Here is a 14,263-nt window from a genome sequence, read left to right on the forward strand (position 1 = left end):
TTACCTTGTTTAAAATATTTTCTGGCAGGTGATTTTTATTTTTTCTTGAGTAAAACCTCACAATGACATTTATTGCATAGTTCCACTTGTCAATTTCTCACATCATCCACCTTTTCCCTAGAAAAGGAAAAAAAAATTAAAAAAAATCAAAATTAAAAAGAAGTTCAAAGAAGAACCCAGAAAAAGGGCTAAGATTTTCTTCTCTTTCAGAGAGAGAAACCTCATACAATTCTGGAGAGAGAAACAAAAAATTTTTATGTGTACTTTTTGTTAGGGTTTTTCTGGGTTTTTGAATTTGCAAATTCTTATTATTTTTTTTTTTAATTTCAAATTGAAAGATTTTTGGTTAAATATCATCAATTAGTTGATGGGTTTGATTCAAATTTAATTTAATTTGATGGTGAAATTCTGGGTTTTATTTAGTTCTTGTTTTTGATTATTATTATTCTGGGGTTAAATTTGAGGGTTTGAAAGAAGAAACAGAGGATATAGAAATTATTGGAAATGTATGTGGCTTCTCCCATGCGAAAGTCGTTCAAGGATTCTCTGAAAGTTCTAGAAGCTGATATTCAACATGCTAATACTCTGTAAGCTATCAACAATTACTTTTTTATTTTCTTTTTCATTATTTTTAAATTTTGAGAAGTTCATTTTATTTTGGGATATTATCTGAATTTTCTGGATGAAGTTTCCTTTTTGGATTCTTTGATGATTGATTCCCCATTTACCCTTATAAATCTTATGATTCTGGGTTGATGTTTATTTTTTTTTTTCAAGTGCAAAGAGAGTCGTAAAGGACAATGATGTAATTAAATAGATGAGATTCGATTCCAGGTCCTGTGGAACAGGCACCACTCCCGAGACTTAAACCAAAAGCTGTTATTCACTGGATTGTTGTTATCTTAGTGTACTGTAGTTTTATTTGTGGGTTTTAGATTGTTCTTATTAAGCTCTTATGATATTTATGGTTACAAAATTTTAGTACTTTTTGATCAACACTTTGCTGTGAATTGTATTTTCTTTGATTAAGCTCATTAATTTTCACAATTAACAATGAATTCAATCCCTGAAGGAAGATATTTGTGAGACGGTGCGGTCGGTGAGCTGTCGGTTTGATGAATTTTGAAGGATAATATGATGATGATGTTCATTGTTTTTGAGTTATTCATGCATACCCCACGTACCTAACTGTTTGAACTTTCAATGAAGTGGGGTTGTTAAGGATAATGACATGGGAGATTTGTTTGTGAAGTTTAATAATTATGGACTTATGGTGTTATCGCGGTGGAGCCGGAATTGTTTGGTGCTTTAAGTTAATTGTGCAATTATAATGCTGACTATTGTGGTATCTTTGTGGAGTTTAATCTGCATTTGCTTAGAGTTTTCGATTTGTAGTCCCATTGGAATGGAGTGGTAGAGTATGTGTTTTGTTGAGCAGATCAATATTACTGAATTTGAATACTACATACTGTGATTATGATCAATATCACTGAAACTGGTATGTGTATAAGATTAAGTTTTAAATTTTAATAATGGGTTTAGTTGGGGTTTTTGGTTTTGGACTTGGAAGTTATTATGGATTTATAGCTAGTAATGCTTGCTAATGCCTATTCAACTGTCGTATTATCTTCAGTAATCAGTATTATTATGCTATCTTTTTGTGGTCATTTACTGTTTCAAAGATAGTGAGAGGTGCAAATTCCTTAGTTGACCAAGTTCAAGTATTATCTTTTTGATTTTTGTTTTGTTTTGTTTTTTCGCAGGGCATCAGAATTCCCTAGACAATATGATGGGGCTTGCCTTCAAATGAGAATGTCATACGCTCCTGCTGCCCATTTCTTGCTTTTCTTGGTCCAGTGGACCGATTGCAACTTGGCTGGGGCACTTGGTCTGTTGAGAATTCTAATTTATAAGGTTGGCTATTAATCTTCTAAATTGGTTTTACGGAGTAGCTGTTTAATGCTATGTGCAATGTTTTAGCTTGTTGCTTAGCTGCCCTCTTTCTATGCAGGTTTATGTGGATGGCACCACTACCATGTCAACACATGAAAGAAAAGCAAGTATCCGAGAGTTTTATGGTAGGTGTGCTATTGTAGTTTAATGTAATGCAAACCTTGAGCCACATATATGGCTGCTTACCTCTTCTTTTGTATGATATATGTTCCTTCTTGTTGGCAGCGGTAATATATCCCTCATTATTACAACTTCAAAGTGGCGTTACTGATACCGAGGATAAAAAACAAAAAGTTGTTTGCATGGAGAGATATCGGAAAAGAGATGAAGAGGAATATAGGCAGTATACAGATATGGATATTGAAAGAGAGGAAGAGTGTGGTATTTGCATGGAGAATTACAGCAAAATTGTGCTGCCCAATTGCAACCATGTCATGTGCCTAAAGTGTTATCGAGAATGGTAAGTTCAAAGTTTTCTGTTGGAGGGTTTTGAGGAAAATTTGATTTCTTGAGAATCTCTTTTTCTTTGTATACACAATTTTGATAAGAGTCTAGCCAGCTAATCTAACAGCTGTGAAGCCTTCAATGTTAGTCCGTCTTTAAGACAGCTGCGGTTCTTGCTTCTCTTGAAGACAATCTCTCGGCCCAAACTTTTTTTTTTATAAAATTTTTTAACATATAGTTTGCAAATATTAGCACATCCTCTGATCCTCATGCTCTTTGCCAAAGCCATCAACGTTGCCCAAAAAGAGTCCTCTTTTTGCCTCCCCTATAGAAAAGGTTTATATGTGATGATGCTTTCTGCTACATCGGTCAAGGTCAGAACCTCTGCTGTCAATTTGTTATTGGGGGTTTGTTTTTTTTTAATTCTCTGTCTATTGATGGTTGAGGCTCATTTGGTGGATCTGTCATGTTACAGAAATGATGCATGTTCACTGTCCTGTGTTCACCCACAATAACACTGGAACATCTCTTGAGATAATCTCTATTTTCCTTGACCATATCTTTGTTGACCCCTTTTCTTTTTTCCTCTCACATTAGTCTATTTTAGTTCAGGGCATTGAGGTCCCCCAAAGCAACCTGGTCCTTCTTTTCTTCTGTTGGAAACAAGCCTGACTTGATGGTATGTCAAGGCTGTTCATATTATGTCTTCCCAGTTGTAATAGTGGTTAGCTGCTTTGGCATGCTGCCTTGCTGTGTTGGTCCTAGGGTGACAGTTTTGTCCTGGAGATTTTGTATAAGGATTTTGGATTCTTGTTGCATGCTTGTTCGATGTCAGCAAAAGATGCTTGTTGATAACTTGGATGCCAGCTTAAGTTATTGCATGCTAGATGTGAAGAGGGAAATTTAGAAGGAAATAAGAAAGAGATAAGGGTGGGCAGCAGGGCCAGCAGCTATTTTCAGGTGTTTTTTAAGCTTCTAAAGTTGGAGAATTTATCTTATTAGAGGTTGCTAACTGATCAAGTTGTAGAAGCCTTGAATTGTTGAACTTGATCTTGCTAAACACACATAAATAATCTGTAGCTGGGCCTTAAGAGTGGAGTTTGTCTTATTGATTCTGTTTCCAAGTTGGTTAATTGGGTCATGACATCATGTATTTACGAGAAAGAGTTTTTGCTGCTCTAGTTAGGTCATGGCTTTGACGACGCTGTGCTACTGCTACTAATGGGAAAGGGAAGAAGTGAAGGGAACTTGTTTTTTAGTGCAAATGGAGCACTAAAGCTATTGAGTTGAAAAATAGTGCCCATCAATGCTACTTGTTGGAAGTCTGACTGGCCTTTTTTTTTAATCCTTCCGTTTTTGTCCGACTTTATTAAATAGAGGTGTAGCTTTTCTTAGGTGATTTTTCAAAAAAAATTATTTTTCTGAGGCACCAACTCTGCATTTTGGTAATATAATATCGATAATAAAATTCGATTATAAATTTGTTTTTCTGAGGCACCAACTCTACCTTGCTGAGAAGGATATTTTTTTTAAATAAAAAATTTGGCCTGTCAAGAAATGGACAGATTTGCCTAGCCCATGATTCAATGCTGAGGTAACCTCTTTGCGTCTATAGTGGATTTTTTTTTTAATAACCTAGAGCTGTTTCTTGTATCCAGTTTTTAATATACTACGAGAAAGTGGTTAAATATGCGCTTGTAGTAGTAGGGAGCAGGGACTCTAGGCTAGGAAGCTCTAAAATTCTGTAGATGGAGATGGCTGCTCTTTTGTCCTCTACTTGGTTACTTCAGTGTTACCTACTTGCCTGATATTGGGGTATAAGTACATGAATTGGATTAGTGGCCTTTTCGCCCTTTTGATTATATTGGGGTTTGAAACTCCTCCAATTCTTTGTTATTATGAAAATTGTTTCCACTTTTAAAGGTTTGATTGTAGTGCTTTGGTATGTTACCTTCAAGTGCTTACATTAAATTAAGGGCACTGTTGTGATTCTTGTAAACTAAAAAAGGTGACTGCGCAGCAGCTTAGCTTTTGTAACATATTTTTTATTTTACTATCTCCTTTTCTTTGGAGCCCTGTTCAGTTGTTTGCCGTGACAAAACGCATGACGGCTGCACATCTGTGTAGTAATAGGCCTATACAGTTTTATGTTGAGGTATTATTGCAATTCAATGTGAGAAGCTAAGAGTTGACTTTAGAAGTAAGAGGCTGAAGCTGTGTAAATAAAAGATGTGCTTGATGTTTCAAAGATGTTAACCAAGATGAGGATGAAGTGAGGTACTAAAATCAGTATTTTTATGTCGAGCATATTACTTGTGCATCGCCAAATTACTTGTATAGACATAACTGACATAGGTACACCAGTCGCAGTTGCTGGTTGGTTTATAGGTATATTATCCTTTAAATGGTGTGGCCTTGAGCTTATTTTTTGGATCTTGGGTTTAACAATGCCTGTATACTGTTCTTGAGACCTAGAAATTTTTTAAGTTTTCAATTCAGCTTGTATGGCCAAAATGATTTATTTATTTATATATTTTTTTCTGGGGGAGTGGGGGTTGCTAGTCTGGTATTTATGTAATACTGTATCCAAAATACATTTCACAGGCCATTTTGTTGCAAAAAGGTCACCTAGAAGTTACAGAATAGAAATTTCATAGCATCATGCTTGAATAGCCATAAAGTGCCACTCTTAAGATATAACAAGCCTCCCTATGATATCCATGACTAGTTCCTTGATCTGTGGTATGCGACAGTGTGCCTTACATATACAATTATGTTGTGTATATCATATTCTATAGTAATGGTCAGAAGACTCAGAACTACAAGATCATCACGTTCTGATATTTTTTTTTTTTGCCACTCATTTTGAGTCACATTTTCCTTGTTGCTGTTGTCAATGGGTTAAAACTTAAAAGACTTGATTGGTATATGAAGGTTTTGTGAGTGAACTTATCAGTCTACTACAAAATGTAAGGCCATTTATGTAAATGACTTTTGGCAACCTTTGTATTTACATAAAAGGATAGACGAAATTTGGCAATAGAAATAATAATTTTAAGAAGAATGACCTTGTTATTTTATAATCTCTGCTGTGTGCTTCGATAGTTATTTCTCCCCTGATCACTTGAATTTTTCATCTGTGTTATCTTCAGAGCAGAATTGAGAGTGATTATTACATGTTGCAGGCGCTCAAGATCACAATCCTGCCCCTTTTGCCGAGATAGTCTGAAGAGGGTGAACTCTGGAGATCTTTGGGTGTTCACCGACAGTAGAGACGTGATTGACATGACAACATTGACGAAGGAGAATCTTAGGAGGCTTTTTATGTATATAGAGAAGTTGCCCCTGATTGTTCCGGAATCCCTATTCGATGCATATGATTCACACCTGAAATGAGGGAAAGGACTATGGTCTGTTTAGCCTACAGTATACTTGCTGTCGCAGCTGTGGTTAGCCTGCAGTATTCTTGCTGTCGCAACAGTTGCTTATAGACTATGGTCTGTTTAGATTAGTTAGAAGTGCAAATGTTCTTTTAAATGACTTTGCTGTCTATTCTGTGGTAAATTCTCGTGCCTTATTTATCACAGGCAAGAGAAGGAAGGGTGAGGTGGTTTCCTTTTATGGGTTCCGTAAATTTGTATGTAGGTAAATGTGTACATGCTTGTACAGCTCTGTTATTCAGAAAAAAAATGGGTAGAAAGAGAGGAGAACTCCTTTCTTTTGTTTATATTCAATGCGGGAACCCAAGGCACTCCTTTATATTATGCTGTGAATCACATGCCTCTCATCTCTTAGTTCTGCTGCCGCGGATGATGCTGTGCTCACCAGGATATCGTGTAAGGCTGTTAAAATTATTCGATCTGATAGGTGTTCTGGGCGGCGAATTGGGTATCAAAAAATTATACTGTAGATGTGTTGTACTGTATTGAAAGTTCCAATTTAGGAAATCTGAAAACTCCTGATTTTTAAAAATAGGATTCCTGATTAAATTTAGTAAAAGTTCTTTAATCAAAGATGGTCATTTGAAAAATAACTACCATTTTAATGATATATAATATGATCGGTTTATTTTTTTCAAGTTATAAAATGGCCACCATTAGTCTTACAGTTCTACAATGTAATTATAAATTTTGAAAATTTAAATCCAACATAAAATAATTATTTTTTGAGAAACTATAAAATAAGAATAAAAATTACATAAATGAAAATAAAAATTTGATAAATCAAAAAAATGTTGATAATACAATTTAATACCATTAATAAAGTAATATAATTAATTTACTTGGAAAAAATATGTCAATTATGAACTATATAATCATTAAAATATTATGGAAGTCGTATTTCAAAAGACTACTGTAAAATTTTCATTTAATCAAACTTTGAAAATTTTCCAAAATAGAGCCCTCTAAGAGATTCCATGTTAGATTTTTTATAAGGTGGTTTGGTGTAAGCAAGTAAGGTTTAGTAAAAAAAGTGTTTGATATGATTTTGTGGGACTCTTATCTAATTTGATGTTCTGATTTGACTAAACCATCGACTATATATATTTAAAAACATTCTCAAGTGAGATATTGTTAAGTGTAATTTAATGTATTTTTGTAATCTATAATTATTAACGAACCTTAGAAGATATTTAGTACTCCGTAATAAATAACGAACTATGATTCTAATTATTCCCTTGTAGCTTGTAGGGCTTGTAGTGAGTTAGTGACAATGACAAATTGTTAACTCTTAACACACACTAGAAGAGATGAGATGAGGATGTACACTTTGTAAGCAATCAATTTAGCAATCAATTGTAAGCAATCAATTTAGCAAAAGTGTATGGGATTAAAATAGATGTATGGGGTTAAGAGCAATGACACGCACCTCCTTTTAAAATGAACTTGATGGTGTCTTTATAAAGGGAATATCCATATCCAAATAGAATTTGAATACTTGGAATTGATTTGGGTTTTTATTTGTTTTTAGTGGATATTAAAAGTTGTAGATTCAAATTCCATAGTGATGGATTATTGATTTTGTGGTCAATAAACTGACATATATCTAGAGATCCAAAGTATAGGAATATAGATTTTGTGATTGATTGATTGACGAAATGTAGAAAGTTGTGTTTTGAGATAAATAATGTTTACAAATTTTGATAAACCCTACTAATCACTTTTTTTTTTTTTTTGAAACGAATAAACCCTACTAATCACTCAAATCAAATATAAAGGCTTTAATAGTGTTAGGATTTTTGAGAACTTGGGTTTTTATCAAATTGCTCTAAAAACTGAAGTGTAAGTTATGAATTATCAAATATTCCCTAAAAACTGAAGTAAGTTATGAATTATCAAATATTCCCTAAAAACTGAAGTAAGTTATGAATTATCAAATATTCTATCAAAATGATATACTTGTATTATTAGTATATATCAAATTGCTTCTAGTTCGTTCCTTCTAATTCTACTCTTTCAAGATGATATATAATATATTATTAGTATATTCTCCGTACTTGACTACTTGTATAATAACAAGCCTACAAGTTTTATTACAAAAGAAATTATTACTCCGCAGATATCACACTCGATTGCAGCTCTTATCTTATGACTTATGAGTTGTATAAACTTGTAACATATCAACATAGACCAATCTTTTCCCCAACTTATCATTACCATACAAAATAATCGAATCAAATAAGAATAAGAATTTTTTTTTAAAGGTGAAAAATAGCATAAAATCCCTAGCTTTAAAACCCAAGTTGAGAAGAGCAAACTGCAAACCACCTCACATGAGTGAAAGCGAAAGATGAACGTGATATCCTGCTCATTCTTCATACCAATACTTGTATTTTTTCGTCCATTTATAATAAACTTACGACGTTTTTCCCTCCTTTTTTATATCCAAATATAGTTTCACCACCCTTTTTTTTTTTTTGCCTTTTTGTAGGCTAAATATCAACAAATTTTCAAAAAATAAAATCCCAATTTCACCCAAAAAAAAAAAAAAAAAAAAAAGAAGGGGGGAGATGGGGGCAGGAAGAGAGGAGGAGAAAGAAGATACAATGGCGGATGATTTCTTCTGGTCATACACAGATGAACCGCATGCTTCTAGAAGGCGTCAGATCCTCTCTCAATACCCTCAAATTAAAGAGCTTTTTGGCCCTGATCCTTGGGCTTTTGCTAAGGTTATTAAAGATTCAATCTTTTTTATTTTTGGAATTATTTTTTTGGGTTTTTAATGGGTTTATTCAATCATATCTAGATCCAAGTTAATGGGTGTTGGTTACTTTTGTGATTTTGTATGATTTCATTGATGGGTATTTGTTAATTTTGTTGATTTTTGTGTATTTTTTGATGGGCATTGGTTAATTTTGTTGCTTGTAATGTAATGTAATGTGCATATTCCTTTTGGGCTAGTTTATGTGCATTAATCTGATTAAAAGGGTGAGATTTTCTCTGTTTTATTGGACATTATAAAGTTTATTATTCATCTTTGGTTTAGATCTTCATTGATGGAATTAAACATTGATTATGATTAATTTGTTAGTTATTTGGATTAGTTTAATTGATCATTGGTGATTGGGAAATTGAGATGTAACATCTTTGGATTTAATGGTGATTAATATAGTTGATTATATGATTAATTAGATTCATCTTTGTTTGTAAAGGAGTGCACTTGATTTAGCATTAAGATAGGAAATCTGCCTTGTGTATTATGTGGTGTTGCTCAATTTTGGCTGAATTTTGATGTTCAAATCACAATTTGCTGTTGAAATAAACGGTGTTGAGTGAATTTTATCGGATTGATTGCTTTTATGTCTATTCTTGTTAAAGTTTTGAGTAATGAAGTTGGTTGTCGAATCGATTTTTCCTATGCATCAATAAAGATCTTAATTTAGGGTTTTTTTTTTCCTAAGGACTTTCTACTAACAAGGTCAAATTAGTGTAATGTACTCAATAACAAGGTCAAACTAGTGTAATGTACTCAATCAAGTGTGCCAGGACTTCTCTTATTAACAAGGTCAATTAGTGTAATGTACTCATTACTTAACCTTCCATCCAAAGTTTGTCACATGGATGATAATATGATATAATGTAAATTATTAATGTGGAAATTTAATTTATGGGAGGGAGTTATATAATGAAAATTTCAGAAGGATTGAATTGAACCAAATTGATGACAATGTCATTCTTTAGTGTTGATCTTTGAATGCTTTACTCCAGTTTTAGGTCTATTTCATATTGAAGGTTGAAAGATGCAATCTTGAAAGTTTTTTTGTTTCTGTAATCACCAACCAATCTTAGTGTTTTGCTAAAGCAATTCAATTTTTGTTATGATCAATCTGCTCTGTATGCTTGAAGATTAATTTTTACTGAAATATGGAATTAGTTAGGTTTTAACCCTATAATGTTCTTTTTGGCATTTACAGATTACGATGGTTGTGTTGACTCAGCTTGCAACCGCTACTCTACTTCACGATGCAAGCTTTCTTAAAATACTAGTAGTAGCATACTTTTTTGGATCATTCCTTAACCACAACCTTTTCTTGGCAGTCCATGAGCTCAGCCATAACCTAGCTTTCTCTACCCCATCTTACAATCGTTGGCTTGGAATTTTTGCAAACCTACCTATTGGTGTGCCAATGTCTATCACATTCCAAAAATACCATCTTGAGCATCATAGATTTCAAGGTGTTGATGGCTTGGACATGGACATTCCAAGCAAAGCTGAGGCCTATATGGTCCGAAATGCCTTTACCAAATCCATTTGGGTAGTCTTACAACTCTTCTTCTATGCTCTCCGGCCTTTATTTCTCAAACCAAAGCCGCCTTGTTTGTGGGAATTCACTAATTTGACCATCCAAGTGGCACTTGATGCCTCCATGGTCTACTTATATGGCTGGAGATCGTTTGCTTATTTGATTGCCTCAACTTTCGTTGGGGGTGGGATGCATCCTATGGCCGGCCACTTCATCTCCGAGCATTATGTCTTCAATCCTGATCAAGAAACTTACTCTTACTACGGCCCTTTGAATCTTTTGACATGGCATGTTGGTTATCACAACGAGCACCATGACTTTCCGAGGATTCCAGGAACAAAGCTTCACAAGGTGAAAGAAATTGCACCCGAGTTCTATGAAGGTCTTGAGTCATACAAATCTTGGAGCCAGGTTATATACATGTATGTAATGGATAGAACAGTGGGGCCTTTTAGCCGGATGAAGAGAAAACCGAAGAAATCAGAGTAGTGATTGATTTGTTGATTTTTTGGTTCTGTTTTCTTGATTATCAAAATTGTATTCTCTTATTCTAGTCATGATTTATTGACATTTTTCCACACTTTTTGAGAATTGTAACATCTTGAGGGTTTGGCATATGCTGTATCTGTAGGTCAGAGAGGATGCTAATGTATTCATTATTTCATTCATACAGAGTAATATTTACTTGTATTTATTCTTTCAGCATGATTGCTCTGCTGGTTATGGGCTTTCAAATCGAACTACTCACTTTGTTTGTAATTAATAGTCATGTTGACAGTGTAAGTTTGAAATTGTACGTGATACCCTTAGTTCTTAAGTTATTTACAAATCTACTACATATTACCAGCTTATAGAAAAGAAGCACAAACTGTGTTAACAGCTTAACATAATCGCAACCAGAACCTCGTGTGCCTTCTGTGGTGGCTCCGTTTGAAAAACTTCAGTTTCAGGCATTCTGTTGATGGTCTGGAATCTGAGTTGAACATTCAAATATAAAAGATATTAACAACGTGTCGGTAGTATGTAGTACATGCCAATGTTGGTAATGAGGTAAGTGTGATTTTGCACAAGTAACTTATGCCAAAGTACGTGGTAATACAGTCTTTCACTTGTGTAGTGAAATGACACTAGATATTCAGTGGCGAATCCAGAATTTATCTTCAAGTTTGTGTTGGGTGGTTATTGGAAAATGTAGAGGATTTGCAAAGTACAAAAGAATTAAAGATCAAGTGTAATATGCCAATATCCGTGCACAATACAGACATACAGTAGTACTTGTGTATCATTGTTACCAGTATTTGTTAGAGAAATTATTAGTGCTGTGGTCCCTGCAAATTACGCCCACGTCCAAATATATTCGGTACCAAACATATGACCACATAATAATGAGCACATTATTATTGTTGAGACAACTAAAATGACAAACATCAAATGCAATTTTAATGACTAGAATCTTGACTAAGTTATACTAGTACTCCGTATTAGTTATTGTTATTGTATGACTACAACTAATTTAATGCGAGTGTGACACTAATATTGAATCAATTGTGAAATTGACATTCATTTTATGTGACTTTGCATGAGATAATTATAAAGATTGCATACAATAGTACAATACATCCGTTGCATACAAATTGTTGCCATTCTTGCCAATTATCAAATTGCAAAGGGTGTTGTTGTTCGAATACATCTAAAATCATATCTTTGCTTTGGAAATTTTAAAATTCATTAGCGATATTTAGGGCCTATTCTCATTGACTGAAATGAGCTGAACTAAACTGAATTGAACTGAACTTAAATGAATATTTTATAAGAGAAGGAAATTAGGAGCTGAACTGAACTGAGCTGAGCTGAGCTGAACTGAACTAAACTGAATTTCAATATATGAGAATAGGCCCTTAATTCATATATATAAAAGATATACGGAATATTATATAAGTAGATAAAATTTGTATAACAATAACCACAATAGTAATGTATATAACAATAGTAACTTCATTAGATTTTACAAAAATCACATATATATTAAATATCAATAAGCAGCCTTAGGAGCAGCTTGTACAGTAGCAGCTACGTACTCGCCCTTCTCACTTCCTGTTACATATGGGGCATAACCATAACCACCGTGCGTGTAGGGTGGTGGTGGATAATATTGTGGATCGGGGTGGCCGACGGCATACGGTAGAGGAGGAGATTGAATGTGATGATCTAAGAAAGGAAGGTTGGCTTCTTCATCTTCGTATTTCCGGTGTGATTTGGTTCGCATTGCTCGAATTACTATGGCTAGGAAGAATGAAAGAGCCTGTAACAATATTGAATACAAACCATACTTAACTTCAATGAACAATCAATATATGTAGTCATTTTGGCTATAATAATAAGCCAGTTTATTTTTTGTAGTAAGCTGGCAAAAGTTGACACGGTCAGAATAAATGGACCTTTTAGTGTGTTTTACTTGGCATGTTACCAACTTATCTTTCATCGGTTAATAACTCTAATTATCAAATGATCAACTTGTTAGCACACTCATATTATTGTTAAATGCTAACTTTTAATTAAGTTCTAATCAAATGAGTTAAATATCGAAATATAATTAACCTGAGAGAATGCTATCAACACGCCTAAACACTTGAAGTTATGGGAGTGGTCATCGACATAATCCACGAAGTGATCAAATCTTTTTGTGCGGTCCTTAGGGATGTCCTGTTGCACATCAAAACAATTATTTTTTAACAATTTGATGTAAAATAAATAAACAATTTAATTATAGTAACTTGAATGATCAATTCGGAAAAAGACAGAATCTTATATGAGACGGACTTACAATAATTTAATACAACATCAGAACAAATTTTCTATTTTAGCATACAAATATGAACTCATAGTGCTTAGTCAGCTTGCAATAAGTTATTGTAAGTCCGTCTCTACTATAACTTGATGGAAATAATAACAATTGAATGTCGCGTAATGATTTTGTACCTTATCCCATTTGTCATTTAGGCATATATCTGCTGTGATCAAACTCTCCACCAAAATAAGAACGAGCATAATCCCTATATACTGCAGTAATAATTTGAATTAAATATTAGATAACAACATACATGTATTGATTTTTGATTATGAAGAAGATTAAAATTACAAGTAGAATTAATAATGGTATTGTTTAAAAATGTACCAAGGTAAGTAGAAGATTATTCTTCTTCGTATCAGCTCCTACATGCCCTATGCATGCTGTGGAACAAAATATGATTCCGGTAAATATACAAGCCCACAAAAACCTGCAAATGTTTCAAAATAATTAGTAACTAACATCATTTAGGAGGTAATAAAAATTAATCGGGTCATTTTAAATTGTGGTAGTTGATAGTTGTACAACTAGTTTGAGGTACAGTTGCTAAAAGTGACTAGCAAGCGAGTGAAGAAGTTGTAGAAAAAATCAAATCGAACCAGACTAAATGAAAGTAGACCATTTAAAATTAAAAAAAGACAAGACTAGGCCATAAAATCCTTGTATTGAAGAAAAGATTTACCAAGAGAAAGGATATTTATAGTATTCTCTTAAGCAAACAACGATCATCCATACACAATACATAAGAATTGCGATCCCAGTCATTGCCATGACCGAATTGGCGAGTTTAAATGATACTTTGATGTAATTCATGGCAGCTTTGTCCCTAGAAATAAGGTTAGGGTATTTTTTACTTGACATTTGATGGATAAGCTAAGCTTAAAAGGGTTTATGTTGGTGTTGTATTTTACGTGAAGTGTGATGTGCAAGATTGTTACATGTTTGTATGCTATATATCATTTTCGATCGGTCTTTAATATATTATTTCACGTAGTTTTTGTTAGGTTGATGAATCAAATTAGTAAAATGATTGCATAAGTTAAAGTTTTCAATTTCTTAGAAATTTCCTTATTTTTATTATTTTTCGAAAATGTTAAAAGAGAGAAACTTCCTAGAAATTGGTCAAATAATGTCTTTTTATGTAGTCTATAATTTAGAATATATAACATATGCAATGGTTTTATGATAAGATGGGTTGCTGTGGTGTAGTGGTTATCACGTTAGTCTTACACACTAAAGGTCCCCAGTTCGATCCTGGGCAGCAACAGTTGCAT

At 33.6% G+C, this 14,263-nt stretch overlaps 3 protein-coding genes and 1 non-coding gene across 4 annotated transcripts; 3 read left to right on the plus strand and 1 right to left on the minus strand.

The window, feature by feature from the left end:
* Positions 1–159: 159 nt before the first annotated feature.
* LOC145610139 (E3 ubiquitin-protein ligase AIRP2-like) lies at positions 160–6,170 on the plus strand. The gene is made up of 5 exons (XM_081665406.1): positions 160–587; positions 1,764–1,914; positions 2,012–2,078; positions 2,179–2,413; positions 5,583–6,170. The coding sequence occupies exons 1-5, from the start codon at positions 505–507 to the stop codon at positions 5,791–5,793; spliced, it is 747 nt and encodes a 248-aa protein (XP_081521532.1). The 5' UTR covers positions 160–504; the 3' UTR covers positions 5,794–6,170.
* A 1,980-nt stretch (positions 6,171–8,150) lies between these two features.
* On the plus strand, positions 8,151–10,843 carry LOC145612027 (sphingolipid delta(4)-desaturase DES1-like). Its single transcript, XM_081667405.1, has 2 exons — positions 8,151–8,566; positions 9,812–10,843. Exons 1-2 carry the CDS (start codon positions 8,408–8,410, stop codon positions 10,628–10,630), a joined length of 978 nt encoding a protein of 325 aa, XP_081523531.1. The 5' UTR covers positions 8,151–8,407; the 3' UTR covers positions 10,631–10,843.
* Positions 10,844–12,071: 1,228 nt separating this feature from the next.
* Positions 12,072–13,949, minus strand: LOC145612207 (tetraspanin-19-like). Its single transcript, XM_081667587.1, has 5 exons — positions 13,672–13,949; positions 13,317–13,419; positions 13,121–13,201; positions 12,740–12,844; positions 12,072–12,443 (listed from the first exon to the last, which is right to left on the minus strand). The coding sequence occupies exons 1-5, from the start codon at positions 13,848–13,850 to the stop codon at positions 12,174–12,176; spliced, it is 738 nt and encodes a 245-aa protein (XP_081523713.1). The 5' UTR covers positions 13,851–13,949; the 3' UTR covers positions 12,072–12,173.
* Positions 13,950–14,183: 234 nt separating this feature from the next.
* TRNAV-UAC (transfer RNA valine (anticodon UAC)) lies at positions 14,184–14,256 on the plus strand. Its single transcript has one exon. It is a non-coding gene; the product is annotated as a tRNA-Val (tRNA).
* The last annotated feature ends 7 nt before the right edge of the window (positions 14,257–14,263 follow it).

This window comes from Chenopodium album, chromosome 24, assembly GCF_948465745.1.
Source record: "Chenopodium album chromosome 24, dcCheAlbu1.1, whole genome shotgun sequence".
In the NCBI taxonomy this organism is placed as follows: Eukaryota; Viridiplantae; Streptophyta; class Magnoliopsida; order Caryophyllales; family Amaranthaceae; genus Chenopodium; species Chenopodium album.